The sequence below is a fragment of the Hevea brasiliensis genome, chromosome 6, assembly GCF_030052815.1.
Source record: "Hevea brasiliensis isolate MT/VB/25A 57/8 chromosome 6, ASM3005281v1, whole genome shotgun sequence".
NCBI classification, from domain to species: Eukaryota; Viridiplantae; Streptophyta; class Magnoliopsida; order Malpighiales; family Euphorbiaceae; genus Hevea; species Hevea brasiliensis.
In genome coordinates, this window is record NC_079498.1 from 43,553,771 (window position 1) to 43,572,511 (window position 18,741).

Consider the following 18,741-nt stretch of genomic DNA (forward strand, 5'->3'; position numbering starts at 1 on the left):
CAAAATTTTGTGAGACTTCCGCACGTCATTGTGGTCAGGCGGAATCCCTATGGTGCATTTTATCGTGCGCAATAAATTTTGACTCGGTTCATTAATTAGAGGGCGACCGATTGAGTTAATTTAATTTAACTTTTTAACAATTGAATTTGGTTTTTTTTTTATTTTAATAAATTTAATCTATTCAGTTTAATTAAACTTTTTTAAAAAATTAATAATATCAAATTAAATTGAATAAAAAAATTAATAAAATCAAATTAAATTTAATAATTTATTATATTTTATATAATTAATTATATTAAAATTTAAAGAATAATTTAATCTTTCAATTTTTTATTATTAGATTTCAAATTAAAATTGAAAATAAAAAATATAATTAAAATAAGTCTACAATAAGTTAGAAAAACTCAAAATAAAACCTAAATTAATAAATCGAATTAAATTGTATCAAAATACAAACCAATTCAATTTGATTTAATTTAATCTACATAAGATTTGAATTTGTTTGATTTCGCTCGATTAATTTTTGTTCATAATTTGATTTAGTGTGAGATGTTAAAATTTTCAATTTATTTGATTTTTGAAACCATGTCAAATTAATCAATGCTCATTCTAATTAATATAAAATTTGAAATTTCTCAAACTAAATAATCAATCAAATTAAACCTTTCACCGACTTAATCCGAAAATAATTTATTTTAATTGATTCGATCAATTTAAATTTCAATTAATGTTGAAATATAACTTTTTTGACCCAAGTCTCACATCAGTAAGATATAAAAGAAATTCAAAGAGTTTATAAGTGCTGACAAACTAAACTAAAATGACTTCGGCCATTTTAATGATAGGAACCCAGTTCAGCGTGCTCCCTACTATTTAGATATTCACATTCCTATGTTCATAATTCTCAACAATGTTTTATAGCAATGAGACTCAACAATCGTAGATCTGATACCCGAAACTATGATGGGCTGAACCCTAGTGAGCGAGACTCGTGAGCTGAACTAATCAAGCCGAACTCAAGAGGAACCATTAGCCGAACTCAAGAGGAACCATGGGCTAGCCCTGAGAGCTAGATCTTAAAGGCAAAACTAAGAGTACCCAAACTCAAGTTAGATGGACCATCTCATACGAAGGTAAGTGACGTTTGGGCCTGTGAGCCTCTATGAATCTGAGCTTAACCCAGTTACACTTAAAGAGTGTTAGAATATGACTTGTAAAAACAAGTTCACATCGACAATGTAGAAGAAGAAAATTAAAGAGCATACCAGTGTCAACAAACCAAACTACGCAACTCAATTCAATGCGTAGCTCTACCAGTTTAACACTTCTCGACAATTAAAAATTAAATTAATAAAATAAACTTTTCTATAAAAAAAAAAATTATAATATTTTGATGATCCATAACCTGAACCCGATCACTTGCACCTCTATATTTACTGCATTTGGCACAAACATCCGTAATTTGACAGAATCAGAGGATGTATATCAATCTCTCAAGAAATTGGCATTGATATTGTAAATTCCATTTTCTTCAATTCATCAACACTTCAGTGGATTGCTATCCTTGTAATAAAAAATAAAAATAAATAAATAAAAAACCTTAATTTTGTTTAGTGGTGGGTCTCATAACCTCCATATGCTGCACACCAAATTATATAGCGTTAACACAAAGTTAGTGGACATTAGCTCAATAACTTAGAATCTCCTTTCTGAGACCCCCTTTTAGGAATTCTAATCTCCTCCCTAATAGTCCACAAACAAAAATCAGAAGTACAACAAATCAAACAATTATGGCTATCATCTTCTTCACCCAACGCACAAATTAAACCTGCTCTCTAATTTCTCAATTTTCTTCATTCCATGTACTGTCCGATTCCCTTTCTACTTCCCATTCTTATTTCAAGGATACACGAATGGTCTGGTCGATCTAAACAGAGCTGAAGGTTAAACTTGTCTGAGAAAACTTTTAAAAAAGAGTTGGGTCCTCCCTACCTCCCAATGTAGCCCAGCCAGTGAAGGATCATGGCTAAGAGGAGCATGCACATGGCCATAATCATACCAGGCCTCCCTAGTAACCAGTTTTTTGCAGTCCTTGCACCTTCAGCTCCTCTCTGGATCCTATCTGCCCATCGCATCTGTAACAATTTAGGGGAAAATAGAATTAGTACTCATCAATGAATTACAAGGAATACAATATCAACCATAGCTACCAACCCCATATGCTTTTTATTTTTTTTGGTGGGGGGAGGGGTGGGGTTAAGGTTGGATTCATTTTCTTCCATTATTATAATTTCTCACAGAATTCCGTAACTGTTAAAAACTAAGAGGAAAATGGCAAAGATTGGTACTAAATCTGAGAGAAAAGTGTTTCAATAGTCACAAAGGGTAAAGAACGTGCCATTCTATCCAGGTCCTCTGGTGATAAAGACGACATAGCTTTTTGAGCTTTTGCTGCATCTTCCGGAGAAAGTTCCAATCCAAATTGTTCACTCATGTTGGCCATCATCTCTGGGCTCATATTCTTCATCATTGATGTGAACATCTGCAAATTTGCACGCAACCGCACACATTTGAAATTAAAATTATGGTCTCAAGTATATTACAAAAATGCAAGTTAAAAATCACCATCTACCCTACCCATGCATGATATTAACTTAACTGCTACAAAAATTAAAGATTCTTATTTAAAATTCATAAGCATCCAAAATGGAATGCTTTCACTTATATATGGATTCATTCGCCTGAACAAAATGAAGTGAACCAAATCAACATACCTGTCGCATAGCTGGATCTTTCATTTGGTTTCTCACTTGTTCTTGCACATCAGCAGTTGAGCTAGGAAAGCTTGGCTGAGAAGTATTTTTTGAGCTTGAACATAAACCATTAGATGAACTTGTTTCACTGCTGACATTCCTATGAACTGCAAAACTTCCTTGACGTCCTGTCAGATTTGACCCAGTGTTCGAATTTAGTCCATTAGTACTTAAAGCTGATGTTGTAGGAATTGAGTCATTTCCTCTCAAAGAGGATGCCATTTCAAACATTTTCTGAAGCTCTTCTGGAGGCATCCTACTCATCATATCAGTCGCTGTTTTAAGCATGTCTGGTGACACATTTGGTGGAACTGGGCTGGGTTTGAAGCTGTTCAAACTAGCATCTGAAGAACCTGCCATTTCAAACATTTTCTGAAGCTCTTGTGGAGGCATCTTACTAATCATATCAGTTGCTGTTTTAAGCATGTCTGGCGACACGTTTGGAGGAGCTGAACTGAGTCTGAAGCTGTTAAGACTAGCATCTGAAGAACCACCAGCAGCATATGGGTTTCCCCCCTGAAATGAGGAGGCCATTTGAATCATTTTCTGGAGCTCTTCCGGTGACATCTTGCTGATCATATTTGAGGCAGTCCTGAACATATCAGGAGACACCTCTCCAGCTTTTGCACCACTTAAAGCAGCCAAAGTTTCAGGATCAGCATTAGATATGAAGTTTTGGAATGATCTGCTAAGAGGGGGGGAGAAAAAAGAGTGAAATGTTAACAGGGAACCAAAAAATTTTAGTCAATTTCATGAATGCAGAAAATACAGAAGAAATTCACGGTTCCGCAAAAAATCTTTTTCTCTAAGAATTTTGTGTAAGAGAGAGAGAGATTGCATGCGCACGTGCTTTTTTTCCTTTTTTTTTTCTTTGTACTTTTTGGGTTATTATTATTATTATTATTATTATTATTATTATTATTTTGGTTACTCACTATCAATTTTTATTTTAGTAATCATCTTTGTTGTTTCTCATACTACTATGCTTATGACTGATAAAACCAAACTTCTTATTATGACGAGCATAGAAACAACAAAAACAAGGAGAAAATCATTGGTGACATTACTATAGCAGTAGCCTTGAAGAAAAAGGCTACTGAAATTCTAAGTACTTCTTGCAACATAAGATTCCAATTAATTTAAATGTTCAAACAAAAGAGAAGTCAATCAAAACAATAAATCCTAAGTGAAAAAAAATAATAATAAAAAAAAAATCCTTCACATGCTAGCCAACTAGCTTGGGTTTAGGGCTCAACTGAGTCATCTTGCATGGTACCTTGATGCTTTGTTTGTTTTGAGGGAAATGTATGGAAAAGAAATATCATTTCTCTATTTACTTTTGTTTGGATAGCAATTTGAGAAAGGAAAAGAGGGGAAAACAATGGCCATAAGATTTCCCAATTTCCTTCCAAACCTCTAAAAATTTGTCCCCCAATTTGGAGTGAAAAAGAGGGAAATGAGAAAGTAAAAAAATTATAAAGGATGAAGTTACAAATATACCCTTACATCATATAACGGAAAGTAGACTTTTTCTTTTTCTTTTCTTTTCCTCTACTTTTCATTTCCATTGCACAATTAAGGAACCAAACAAAGGCTAAGGGTTATGAAAGGAAGAAGAAGAAATAAGGTGAACAAATAAATAAAAAGTGGAGAAACTTTCAGATGGATATGAAATAACCTTATAGATTCTGGGTCATCTTTTAAAGCATGCAGAGACTCTGAATTGGTTGAACCCCTGCCATTAGCCCTACTTTCACCATTAGGAGCATCAACAATTTGCTTGGTTGAACCCCAGCCATTAGCCCTACTTTCACTGTTAGGAGCATCATCAAATTGCTGTGGTTGTGAGACTGAATATTCTGCAGATGAACCTAGGTTTTGAGAAGATTTAGTCTCAACTTCTTCAGTTATTTCTTCAATTATCAATCCTGTTTAGCAAAAACAGGGAGCGACCATTAAGAACTTTAGAAAAAAAATGAGGTGTAAAGTTCATACATCATATGCAATAAAGAAGTGAAATGGAGAAAAGGGAGACCCATAAAGACATGGACACACACACACACACACACACAAGCTAGATGAAGGAACAAGCTACCACTTGATGCACAATGAACACCTTCTTGAGTCAATCTTTCCTTGGCATCCCTGTATTAACAATGAAAAAAAAATTAACCAATGTGCCTTGTTAAATACAAGTGCCTTTTCGTTATATTTCTATTGGAAATTACAATAAGATGTACAGAATTTATCTTACTGCAGTAAATCATTAAAGAATAAAGTTAAAAGAGAAACATAGTTCCACAAAACTTAACAGTAGACTTTGTCACCTATTGAATCAATCACTCTTGTTTAGTAATGCGATAGGCTTATGCGGATTGCTTTTTATTGAGCAAAACATTATTATCCAAAATATAAAATGCTTTTGTGGATTGCATACTGAGGAAAGCAAAATATTATATATGGAATATACAAAGAATAACCACAAAGATTTTGAATTCCCTGTAAGTACAATAAATTAGTTTCAATTAAAAATGCCATGTTAACTACTTCAGTGCTACTAACATATCCAAAACGCAACGTTCGCAGCATAATAATAACAAAATTATCTGATATTTGTGTGACTGAATTGTTTGATTCTCCACCCATGATTGTTCCTTCTTGGAAGTTGTACCACTAATTTTGACATCCCAAATCGCTAATGATCCATAATTGAGGTCGTCTGACCTAAATTGTGAATCACTAGGGGCCAACAATTTTTGGTAAAGTTCCAATATTCAACAGAGGATAGACAAAGAGGTTTGCTACCCTACTCAACTAATTAATATTCCTCAACTAATTAGCTTTGCCTTTCTGTTCCATTTAGGCCAAACTTCCTGAGAAATATTATTACACGAACATTTTTTCTTAACAATTTAACCCACATTCAACATTGTTCTCTTCTTTGCCATTATAATTTATTTACTCCATGATGTTTCTTCATATATCTAAATTGGACATGACCGTATTATATTAGGAGAACTAGCTACCTTATCAACAAATGCCACTTCCACCTCCCTATGAATGCACCTTTTTTTTTCTTATTTGGCCCTCTCTTTTATTTCCAACATCTATCTTAACATCTCATTTCAACTTTTGTCATTATATAAACATGCGCCCCTCCCCCATAACCATTCAAGTATTCAACACTCGCTATTGAATCATAAACTTGGCCTAGTTGTAATATTAGATTTTTTAAACATGACACTTAAATCAACCTTTAACATTTCCACCACCCTACAATATTTTGTGAACAATATCATTCATGTCCCCAACCCAAGGTAGTTAAAAGCATAATGCGCACTAAAAGTAATGCATCACCCCATCCTTAAAACGCAAAGGGCAAAAAAAGCGCTCACTTTATTGAAGGAAGCCCAAAATTATTAAAAAATTAACTAATAATGTAATATGCAAAAAAAAAAAAATTTCGTCACACCCTATGGTATGGATTCAAATGATATAAACGTTGGGGCGTCCTCTACTAACGACGCGCTACATCGGAGCCCGGGTGTAGTGATAAATATGCAAGGGTGTAGGGCGTTCACCGAAAGCGACGCGCCATGCCGGCGCCCGGGTGTGGTGTTAAGTGAGCAAGGGTTCCCACATCATGGACGGGTGTGGGTAAAGAAGTTAGTCCATAGGACAGATAATAGAACAAATAGTGGAACAGAACACAAGATAGACATAGAAAATAATAGAAGATATCATAGAAGGAGACCAATTAGGAAGGAGCAGGATAGGAGAAGGATCAGGGTTGGTACTTGGAATGTTGGATCACTTACAGGAAAATTAATGGAGCTTGTGGATACCTTGGAAAGGAGAATGGTGAATATTGCTTGCATTCAGGAGACTAAATGGGTAGGATAGAAAAGTAAGAAAGTGGGTAATTCAGGTTACAAATTGTGGTTTACCGGAAAGGAGAGAAACAAGAACGGAGTGGGTATAATCATAGACAGGACATTGAAAGACGCAGTAGTAGCTGTGAAAAGAATAGGAGATAGAATTATACTAGTAAAGCTAGTACTAGACGGAGAAACAATAAATATAGTTAGTGCTTATGCCCCACAAATAGGACTAGACAGTGAGAGTAAACAAAGGTTTTGGGAAGATATGGATAATTTAATGCAAAGCATACCGAATGAAGAGAATGTTTTCATTGGTGGAGATTTGAATGGACATGTAGGAAGTGATAGGCAAGGTTATGAGAATGTTCATGGAGGTTTTGGTTTTGGCAGTCGAAATGAGGAGGGAAAAAGCATCCTGGATTTTGCTATGGCATACGACCTAATACTAGCAAATACCTACTTTATAAAAAGAGAGTCACATTTAGTGACTTTCAAAAGTGGGCAACATAGAAGCCAAATCGACTTCCTCTTAACCAGGAAGACAAATAGAGCTCTATGCAAGGATTGCAAGGTCATTCCAGGAGAGGCTTTAACAAGTCAACATAGGTTGGTGGTCTTGGATGTCAAGTTTAGGAACAATTCAAGTAAGGTCAGAAGAAATAGTGTAGCTCGAACAAAGTGGTGGGAGTTCAAAGGAGTAAAGCAAGTGAAGTTCAAAAATGAGCTTCTTGAGTCTGAAGTATGGAAGCTAGATATGGAGGCCAATGATATGTGGATACAGATGGCATCAAAGATTAGAGAAGTAGCTAGAAAAGTACTTGGGGAGTCTAAAGGACATGGACCACCCTCAAAAGAGAGATGGTGGTGGAATGAGGAAGTACAAAAGGCAGCGAAGAGAAAAAGGGAATGGTATAAGAAATTAACTAAATGTGATAATAATGAGGCATATGAACAGTACAAGATAGCAAAGAAAGAGGCAAAAAAGGCAGTTAGCCAAGCAAGAGCACAGGCCTTTGAAAAGTTATATGAGAAACTTGGAACTAAAGAAGGGGAGAAAGATATTTATAGATTAGCAAGGAGTAGAGAAAGGAAATGTCAAGATCTCAATCAAGTTAGGTGCATTAAGGATAAAGAAGGAAAAGTGTTAGTGAAAGATGAGGACATTAAAGAAAGATGGAGAAATTATTTTAATGATCTCTTTAATAATAGTCAAAATGGAAATAACGTGAATATAGATTATAGAACAATAGAAAAGAATGTAAATTATACTAGAAGGATTAGATCTTTAGAAGTAAAGGAAGCACTTAAGAGAATGAAAGTAGGTAAAGCCTGTGGACCCGATGAAATACCAATTGAAGTGTGGAAGTATTTGGGAGATATAGGAGTGGCATGGTTAACTAAATTATTTAATAAGATTCTAAACTCAAAGAAAATGCCTGAGGAAGGGAGGAAGAGTCTGTTAGTACCTATTTGTAAAAATAAGGAGACATACAGAGTTGCTCAAATTATAGGGAATTAAACTCATGAGCCATACTATGAAGTTGTGGGAGAGAGTTGTGGAGCATCGACTACGTCATGCTACTTCTATCTCTCTCAATCAATTTGGTTTCATGCACAGTCGTTCAATTATGGAAGCGATCCGTCTCCTTAGAAGCTTGCTGGAGAAATATAGACCTGCGAAGACAGATCTACACATGGTTTTTATTGATTTGGAGAAGGCTTATGATAGTGTTCCAAGAGAGGTCTTATGGAATGCGTTAGAACAAAAGAGGGTATCTATTAGGTACATACAAGTATTGAAAGATATGTATGAAGGAGCAACTACTATTGTGCGCACAGTGGGAGGGACACAAGAGATTTTCCGATCTCAATTGGATTACACCAAGGATCAGCCATAAGCCCTTACCTTTTTACATTAGTTTTAGATGAACTGAAACATATACAAGAGAGTATTCCTTGGTGCATGATGTTTGCGGATGATATTGTTCTGATAGATGAGACACGAGAAGGAGTCAATAGGAAGCTAGAACTTTGGAGAAGTACTCTAGAGTCAAAGGGTTTTAAGTTAAGTAGAACGAAAACAGAATACATGCATTGCAAGTTCAGTGAAGGCCAAACTGGTGATAGGGAAGGAGTTAGTTTGAATGGAGTGGCACTGTCCCAAAGTAATCACTTTAAATATCTAGGCTCGATCCTTCAAGTAGATGGGGATGTGAGGAGGATGTTAGTCATAGGATTAAAGCGGGATGATTGAAGTGGAGACGTGCCACGGAGTTTTATGTGATCGTAAGATTCCCAATAAATTAAAAGGAAAATTTTACCAATCTGACTATCTGACCGGCTATGCTATATGGTAGTGAGTGTTGGGCACTGAAAGAGTCGTATGCATCTAAGATAAGAGTTGCAGAGATGAGAATGTTAAGGTGGATGAGTGGTCATACTAGACTAGATAAAGTCCGTAACGAAAGTATTAGAGAAAAGGTAGGAGTGGTGCCAATTGAAGATAAGTTGAGAGAAGGGAGATTGAGGTGGTTTGGTCATGTGAAGCGTAGACATACGGAGGCTCCAGTTAGACAAGTAGAGCACATTAGGCTAGAGGATAGAAAGAAAAAAAGGGGTAGACCTAAATTGACTTGGAGGAGAGTAGTACAGCATGACTTAGAAGCATTACACATTTCTGAGGATTTAACCCAAAATCGTTCAGAGTGGAAAAAGCGAATCCATATAGCCGACCCCAAATTTTTGGGATAAAGGCTTAGTTGAGTTGAGTTGAGTTGAGTTGCAAAAAAAAAAAAAAATACAATACTCTATATAAAATTTAAACCCTTAAAAAATCATCAAACATCCAAAAGTTTTTAGCATTCAAATGTATAGTCACAACCTAAAGGTCTTCACTAGATTTCCCATCAAAGTCCTCAACACTTTCATCCTCATCTCCAAAATAAGATCTATTTCCATTAAAATCTTCATATAAATCAGTCTCAACATCTTCAAGTTGAGGCTCTCTTTTTTTGTGCTTTAAACGCAAAAACCCCCCCCCCCCCCCCCCCCCCCCCCCCCCCCCCCCCCAAAAAAAAAAAAAAACTTCATTAAATGTGCTTCCCTTAGCATATGTAAAAGCATTTTTCTATTTATCACTACACTTTTTAGCTTTAGCGAACACGTTTTACGCTTTTGACTACACTGCCCCAACCCTTTGCACGATAGTGCCTAATATTGAAATGAACACTAAAGTAGTGTTCGGTAAAACTGAAAATTAAATACTAAATATTTAACAGCTAAAATTGTTGGATAAGATAAATGCTTAAAATTTTAAATTGTAAAGTTAGGTATTTTCTGAAAATAAATTGCTCAATTTAATATCAATAAATTAGTTTTATATCGACTTTTTATTTTAAGTTAAGAATTTTGACTTGTCATTTTAAGAGAATTTCAACTTAATTGAAACTTTTAAGTGATATGTAGGTAAAAAATATGAAACAAACAAATAAAAAAGTGCTGCAATTAAGTGCTTAATTATGTTATCAAACATCCTCTGAAATGCTAATACTAGATCCAACCTAACCCCACATCCTTATCTACCATCGTAGTTAATAAAGTTGCATTAAATTAGTTTCATTTTATTTCTGCTTAAAACTAAAAACTTGGGTGATGCAGTCAAGACTAAATTTAGGAATTATTTTGATTTAATTTTTCATTGTAAAAATAAGTTTAGATTTTTTTTTATTTAGGAATATCTTGAAGAGTTTTATTACATTTAGTATTCTTCTAGTTAGTGTTGGTTTATATTCCCAATTAGATTGGTATAGTTTTTTTTTTTTTTTTTTTTTTTTAGATTTTTTATCCTAATTCCTAATAATAGTAGGATTAATATTATACTATAAATACTTATGTCATTTAGATATTTTATTAGACTTATTATAGAAAGTATAAGAATTGATTTCAAGAATTAATACAAATTTGAGAATTGTTTCTCATCCCACTTGAGAGTTCTTTGTGGTTTTTCATCATTTGGTATCATAGTCAATTTGATTTGTTGCATATGAGCAATTAGAAGCTAATTTGAGTTTTAGCTTCTATCGAGAAATTTTCTTCCCTTAATTTTACCCTTGTCCCCACTTCCATCGCAAAATTGAGCCTCACAACAAGCCCAACCACTGTCCTTCACTATACCACCACTGCTTAGTAACCAAACCACCACACCACAACCACCAAGCCCCTTCCTGTGACCAAGCGACTCCCCTAGCGTAAATTCGAATTACAAGTTGCTTGAAAACTTTCAACCCAAATCACAACTCGACCAACACTCAACAGATTTCACTGTATGTACCTTGTCTATGTCTCGCTGTCTGCCATGGTCATTCCTATAGAACTTACCTTTCACTTTGTCAACAATCCTAATATCACATAGCACACCCATCGTACTCCTCCATTTCATCTATTCTATTTTGATCTTATGAGCTAATTTCAACATCATGATTCCAATTTTGACAATCCATTTTAGACAGAAACAAATATTTAAGGCAGGTAAAAGTTTTGAATTGTGTTTTTAGCGAGACTCTATGTGGAATGAAATTTAAAGACTACAAGCTAAAATTGATAACTACAAGGAACAATTGCAGTGTTGTATATTGACCTCCTGACTTAGTTTATTGTATATTGTCCTCCTGACTTAGTTTACGATTATCAAACCACCAAACAAATTTTACAAGTAGGAGAGAGTACTTGAAGGCATTGTTATCAAAGGCGCACCTGAGGCGCGAGGCACAACGGGCGCAAGGGTCATTGCTTCAAGCAAGGAAAGGCAAGCGACCTCCTCAGGTGCCACTAGGCGCAACAAGGTGCCAGGGGAGCCTAGGTGAGGCCATCAAAGGCTTATAAAAGTGTTGCAGATCCCTTTTTTTTTTTACGCAAGCGTTGCAATAGAGAACCAGAGTAGCAGCCCATACCCAAAAGAAGAAGAGAAGAAAAAGAAGAAGCTAACTCACCTCCTATATAGTCAATGATTGCTTTTTCTTATATTTTAGTTTTTGGTCAATGATTTGCTCATATGTTTGCTCACCAGTCAATAATTTCCTTTTTATTCAATGACTTCCTTTTATAAAGAGTAATAATAAACAATCTTATATTATCAAAAAAATAAAAAATAAAAAAGCAATCTTTCCTCCAATGATTTCCTTATATCTAGAGTAATAATAAGAAATCTTATATTACCAAAAAAAAAAAAAAGCAATCTTTCCTTCAATGGGGCTATGTTTTGACTTTTCACTAATACAAATTTTCAATGATTTCCTTATATGTTTGCTCTCCAGTACATGATTTCCTTTTTAGTCAATGATTTCCTTATATCTAGACTCTTAATAATAAGCAATCCAATTTTACCCCAAAAAAAAAAGAAAAGCAATCTTTCTTTAAATGGGGTTACATTTTGAGTTTTCACCAATACATATTTCCAAAAAATAATTATATAAGGAAACTAAAATTAAAATATGCAAGCTAGAAAGCCTTATTTCTTTTTAGTTTCCTCTTATATTTTAGTTTAGTCGATGATTTCCTTATATGTTTGCATATTTTAGTTGTCTCCAGCCTAATCAGAAAAAGGAAAAGGAAAAAATCTAGAGTAATAATAAGCAATCTTAAGAAGAAATTTGTTCACAAGCCTATGTTCACTCATATGAGTTCAGTAATAATACAGTAGCTAGAAGTAATCTAGTAGTTTATTTTTATTTTATTTGGATTGCAAAATTATTATTTCTTGAATTATTATTAATTATTATTTTTTTTAATTTTACATTATTTAAAATTTGATGGAATATTCACATTTATTTGATTTTTAATATTTTTCTTTTATTTTTGCACCTTGCCTCGTTCAGGCATGTGCTTTGAACCTTTAATAACTATGCTTGAAGGAAGATGAAATATATAGCATATTGAAGCAACTTCATTATTTCAGACACAAATAATTGAGTTGGAAAATTTTAAGGAACCTATTCTTGCGAAAGAAGCTGATGAAAATAAGCAAGAAGATTTAAGGAATCAATCCTAGGAAAAGAAGAAAAACAAACCATTGAGAAGACAATGGAAATTGAAAATTTATCTAATTCTTTTGTTCCTGATAAATTGAAAAGCCTTTCAATTGCAGATGTAGTTGATTTTATATGTTCAGATGTTTTTAGGTATGTAAAGGAAGCATGAAGTTCTTTGTTTCAATCTTATTGTTACTATCCAAGAAAATAAGATTGCATGTTCTCTAAATTCAGCTCATGATTCTTCTACACAACAAAACTTGAGATCAAGTTTTCTCCAACCAGAGGAGAATATGATGCAGTCAAAGAGGACTAGATTTAGGAATTATTTCAGCTTAATTTTTCATTGTAAAGTTAAGAAGTTTTAGATTTCTATTATTTAGGTTAGGATTTAAAGTTCTATTACATTTAGTCTTTTCCTAGTTAGTGTTGATTCATATTCCTAGTTAGATTGGTTTAGTATTTTCTTATTTTGAGATTCCTAATCCTGATAGTAGTAGGATTAATATTATACTATGAACACCTATGCCATCTAGTTACTTTATTAGAGACTTTTATTATTGACGATTTGATAATTTATTTTAAGAATTAATACAAATTTGAGAATTGTTTCCCATTCCCTTTAAGTGTTCTTTGTGGTTCTACATCACTTGGACTATAATATATCCCTCAATAACTCTTTTGATTTAACCCAACTTTGGTTTCATGTAATTATGCAAATCAGGATTCACACATGCTATAAGATATGATACTCAAATATACACAATTAATTAATTACTAAAGCAAGAAGATAAGGATCCAGGGCAGGTATTAGTGAATTCTTTTGTCAACTCTACTGGTCCTTACTCCATACCAGGCAGCAACTACCCCTCTATACATGTCTATCTCTATCCAATTTATATGCTAAATTGCTAATTGAAAATTCCCTCTTCATACAATAGCCACTATAGGACTTTCCTCAATACTCCAAGAAAATGGCTCATTTTGGGATTTTAGAATTTTGAATTTGTACTTGATCTGACACAACTGATGCCAAAACCAAATAAAAGAGAAGGCTTAACATTTGGCAGGTATAAAAGTATGAGACTAACAACGTAAAAACTTCATCTGCTTTAGAAAGCCATAAAATGTCAGAAGAAAACATCTAACAACACTAGGAACATTTTCATGAATGCTTCTTTCTGCACATGGGTCATTCAAAGAAATTTAGAAGAATCCATACCTTAAAACATTTGTAATAGTTTCATCATCAGGAGAAACTTCATGTGCGTTGCTCAAATCAGAGACAGCATCCTAAGAAAACCATAAAAATCATATAAATTTGCAAAAGAGGATATTACCATAAACTGCACAATTGCATAACTTTGCCAAATGAGAAGATTAACATATAAATGTACAAGTTTAAAAATTTCTAGCCATGCAATTTAGCAAATACTTCAAGCAATATATGTACACAAATAAACTTACTTTCAATCGGCCTAGTTCTTTATAGGCTTGGCCCCTCCGATAGAGAGCTTTGACATTCTTTGCATCATATTTCAAAACCTAAAATAATATAAACATGTAATCTTGTTTAGAGATTCCCAGAATATTAAAATGAATATAATAGGTGATGTAAAACAAGAAGAATAGAGGAACTAAGAGAAACAAATTCTCAAGACACAAAAGAAAAACTTATTCTCAAAACTTTATTTAGTTGTCAACGACAATTATAATAAAAGTCCAAGAACAATACCCAAATTAAATTGGTATTTATAGACTAGCAATGCTAGTACTATTAGGATTAAGAAACCCTAATCAAATACTAATCAGGAATCCTAAATAAAACAAACGAGAAAAATAGCAAACCTAATAGAATAATAAACCTAAGAATAGTCTAAACAATAAAACTCCAAACTTCCTAATTCTACAATGAATATAATTATTAAGTATCCTAAATTCAATCAAATTCCTATGCTGCATCAGTAGGTGGAATACTTATTTATGTTCTTTAATTATTTTATGAGATTTACTGCTAAATGAAATTTTGTTGTTTAATGCAGGAATATAATTAGTCAGAGATGTTAGGAACAGCAAACACGAAAGATGTCGATTTATTAAAAACATGGCTGCTCCATACCTCTGACCCTTCTATTATGCATTCTTCATACTGCCTTGTTTTCAGGTAACATGACATCAGGTTAAGAGAGCATGCCAACAAAAGTGATATCCCTTTGGAGGATGGAATTCCTTTTAGGTTTTTCTTTGCCTAAGATCATAAAAAGATGGAGAAGAGTTGAATTAATTCAAAGTTTATTAACTACAAGATTTGATTGTTCCAAGAAGAAAACACAAACATACATATATTCAGCACTTACAAGTAGATATTTCTGCAAGGCATCTTTGAACCTTCCCAGGGCGTGAAGTTCATTACCCTGATAAAGGGTGGAGTCAATATGTTAGCAAAACAAACACAAAGGAATTGACAATTTCAAGCGCTACCACGTACATGAATAAAATGCTACACTGAAACAAGAGTGGCAATACAGAGGGAAAGCAACTTCACAGAGAGAAAATGAATATCAATTATCTGATGTAAGAAGTATAACTACCTGTTTCTTCAGCATCTGAGCTGCAGTTATTTCATTGCTGATCTGGGAATCAACATGGGCACGCATGGAAGCTATCTCTTCAGGTGATGCATTGGCCATTTTCTCACCAATCTTAGCCATATCCTCATGACCGGTATACTTTAACTGTTCTGCAGCCTGTCTCAAGTCTTCAGGCCTCATGTTCTTCATGCTTTCTGAGGCCATTTTCATCAACTCTGGATTAGACATCATCTGCAAAACCTCCTTTGTGAGAATCAAAATCTAGGTGGCCAACAAGTGAAGAAATCCAGAGATGTCAAATGATGGCCAAACCAACAAAAGAAAAGAAAAGACAACTCAAAAGAATAGCATGAGCATACAAACTAGCTATAGCCTAATTAATAAACTAAAGCGACAACAAACTACTATGGGTTCATTTTTTCTTGTAATCACCCAGGAAAGTGATCTTGGGATCTAACATTCTTCTCTTTTGGGTGCTATACGTTAAAATAAAATTACATTCTTGAACTTTTGGATTCCACCATAACTTTCCTATCCAAAAGGGTGGAAAAGTTATATTCCCATGGAAATGAGAGATTTAAAAATAAAAAAATAAAAAATAGAAAAAAGAAAAGACTTAGCCATTATTGCTTTTAATAATAATAATAATAATAATAATAATAATAATAATATTTTGATGAAATATTCTCAATTGATTTTATTATTTACATCCTTTTATGCCTATTGTAACATAGATTTCAAAATTAGTATTTATATCTTTATGATGGAGATTTGAGAAAATTTTGACTTTCCTTTTCAGTTGTCAAATAATAATGTTCATAATGTAAGACTTGGTCTCTTAGATTTACCATATGCATAAATTACTAATTATGACTATTAAAAAACAATAACAGTAATCATACATTAAAAAAAGTGGATTCGAACCTAAACAATTTTCAATCATACATGTAATCTATAAAGCAAAGCAATTATTTTCTTTTCCTTTTCTTTTATCAGATAACATCAAAACCATGCACTCAATGCATTCTTATAAAGTCAAATTAGTGATCAAATATTGGACTAAAAAATTATAAATAAATAAATAAATTATGTAAATAAAATGTATCGATATTAGGAGTATTATGGGAATCTATTTCACTTTTTTGTATATTTCCTTAGACAAACCAGATAAAATAGTGCTAAATCCAAGGGAATTTTTCTGTCTAGTCAAATAAGATAATGTTACAAACTTAAAGTGATTGCAGTGATTCGAAATGTTGAATGAGCAAGTTCAGCCAAACCCCACCAATAAACCAAAAAAAAATTACAGATTTTCTCTGGGTTGTCATTTCAACATCCTTTCATGATTAGTGATTTGCATATGAAACAATTCCATTCAATCAATGAATTATTTCATGGATCACTAACTCAATCAATAAATTAACCAAAAATCCTCACAGAAAAACCAATACCAAACCATACAAGATGCAGGGAGACCCTTTATTCAAATTCAGAAATATACCCCACCTCCCCACCCAAAGGAAAAAAATCCATTGACGACCCTCTATTCAGATTCACAAATATACAAAGCCAAGTGAGAGAGAGAGAGAGAGAGGAGTTCTAACATCAAATAAAAAGCAAACAAATTCAACCAGTAGTAACTAAGATCAACCAAAGATTAGCAATTCCAAACAAATCAGCACTAAATTGCAAGTATTATAAAAACCCAAAACAAGGTAAAAACCTGTTGTTGGATCCTGGCTAACTCGGCGGTTGACATGCGACTCATTTGCTCCTGAGCAAGTCTGATCAACTCAGGATCCATCATTCCGTTAAACATTCTATCTCTTTCTTGGTCTCTGTTCTTAACAAATTATTGCCTCTCAAATTCAAATTAAAAAAACAAAGGCCAATTTGCACTTGAAAAGGAAGAACCTATTAAACTTGTACAATTACTGAAGAAAGCAATCGATGGTGATAGAATCAGATACGAAATTCTGGTACAAGATAGTTGGATTATTATAGAGAGATTTGAAGAATAGGAGAAAAGCAAGTCTTTATAGCATTTATAATTTTCTTGTTGCAGAAGAAGAATTCGCCTACCAAACCTGAATGGGTTCTGAATCGTTAACGGAGAGGAAAGAAGAATGAAATATGGGTAAATTACGTATTTGCCCCTCAAGGTTCAATATCTGATTTAATATATTAGTTAAAAAATATTAAAAATTAAGTTAAATTTGATTGTAATTAGTTGGCTTTCGGTAATTATGGAACTTTTCGATGGGAGGATAATAAAAGGTAACTATAATATTATGACTTTTAATTATTTATTAATATTATTTTGATATTATAAATGAATTGATTAGTTTTTAACCTTAATATTTAATCCTTTTAGGTGTTAAATATTAATTTTGGGAGATTATATAACACCTTTCATCTATGATAGTAAAAAATTTTACTTGGAGATAGGATATTCCTTTTGAAATTTTAAATGAGAAAAAAATTTAAGGAGGTAGATTGTTTGGTGAAAGAACAAGAAAAGAGAAGTTTAAATGTAAAAAGTCTGCCTATATAATTTTGGCATCCAAAGTTTATATTCAACCCTTGAAATTGCTCAGACCAAGATGTAAAACTTGAATGTCCTTGTCTCTTAATGGGTCTTTTTTTTTTTTCTTCATTTTTCTCCCTATGTTCTCTCATCTTCTCCTAGTTTCTCTTCCCTTACAAGCTAAAATACCCTAGCTTAGCTTCTAATGAAAGAGAATCATCTCTAAGATTCTCTCTTTGAAAACCCTAACTACAATAGGTAAGTCTCTTTCGTCTTAGTTTATTTAGGTTTTAGTGTTAATATTTGTAAATAAAATTGGTTTAGGTTTTAGTTAAGGATGTTTTTAGGGTTTAGTATAAAAGTTATGAAATTTAAGTTTAACTCTAAAGATTTAAGTAAATAAAGAACGTTTCAAGTAGTTTAAAGCCTAAAATGGTATAATGAACCTGTAATGAAAATTTTAGGACTTGATGTTGAGATTTAAGGATTTAAACCCTAACTTTTTATTATGGATGAATTCTGCGAAATCCTAGATTTTACAGCGGAAATGTGAAAATTTGGCTACCAAAACATGAGAACAGTCACATGACAAGTGCATGGCAAGTTCGGACGCTGAACATTCAGATTCTACCCCTAAACTTACTCCGCCTAAAAAAATGTGTTTTTAATTAATGTTTTTTAAATCCAAAGCTAAGGTCTTATCAAACCCTTTCTTATAGACAAGAGTTAGTACATGAAGGACCTAAAAACCAAGGCGTCTAAGAGTCATCTAGTAGTATGTAAAACAGTAAGAGTCGACACCCTAAGGTGAGTAAAACTTATTAAAACTATTTTTTAAATGAATTTCTTTAAATAATTGTTTATAATATTTCTAGCACATTCATGTATCATGATAGATATATG

At 33.2% G+C, this 18,741-nt stretch overlaps 1 protein-coding gene across 1 annotated transcript; it reads right to left on the reverse strand.

The window, feature by feature from the left end:
• Positions 1-1,481: 1,481 nt before the first annotated feature.
• Positions 1,482-17,444, reverse strand: LOC110654646 (outer envelope protein 61). Its single transcript, XM_021810705.2, has 11 exons — positions 17,035-17,444; positions 15,312-15,542; positions 15,078-15,134; positions 14,840-14,968; positions 14,188-14,265; positions 13,943-14,013; positions 4,909-4,958; positions 4,492-4,741; positions 2,775-3,498; positions 2,399-2,542; positions 1,482-2,135 (listed from the first exon to the last, which is right to left on the reverse strand). Exons 1-11 carry the CDS (start codon positions 17,128-17,130, stop codon positions 1,989-1,991), a joined length of 1,977 nt encoding a protein of 658 aa, XP_021666397.2. The 5' UTR covers positions 17,131-17,444; the 3' UTR covers positions 1,482-1,988.
• Positions 17,445-18,741: the final 1,297 nt, after the last annotated feature.

What these genes read in the sequence shown, in the direction of transcription:
- LOC110654646 (XM_021810705.2), bottom strand. Translation starts at nt 17,130, where the DNA reads ATGTTTAACGGAATGATGGATCCTGAGTTGATCAGACTTGCTCAGGAG. An exon ending in TAGCCAGGATCCAACAACAG is followed by an intron (nt 15,543 to 17,034) that starts GTTTTTACCTTG and finishes GAGGTTTTGCAG; the next exon opens with ATGATGTCTAATCCAGAGTT. An exon ending in GATGACCCAGAATCTATAAG is followed by an intron (nt 3,499 to 4,491) that starts GTTATTTCATAT and finishes CCCTCTTAGCAG; the next exon opens with ATCATTCCAAAACTTCATAT.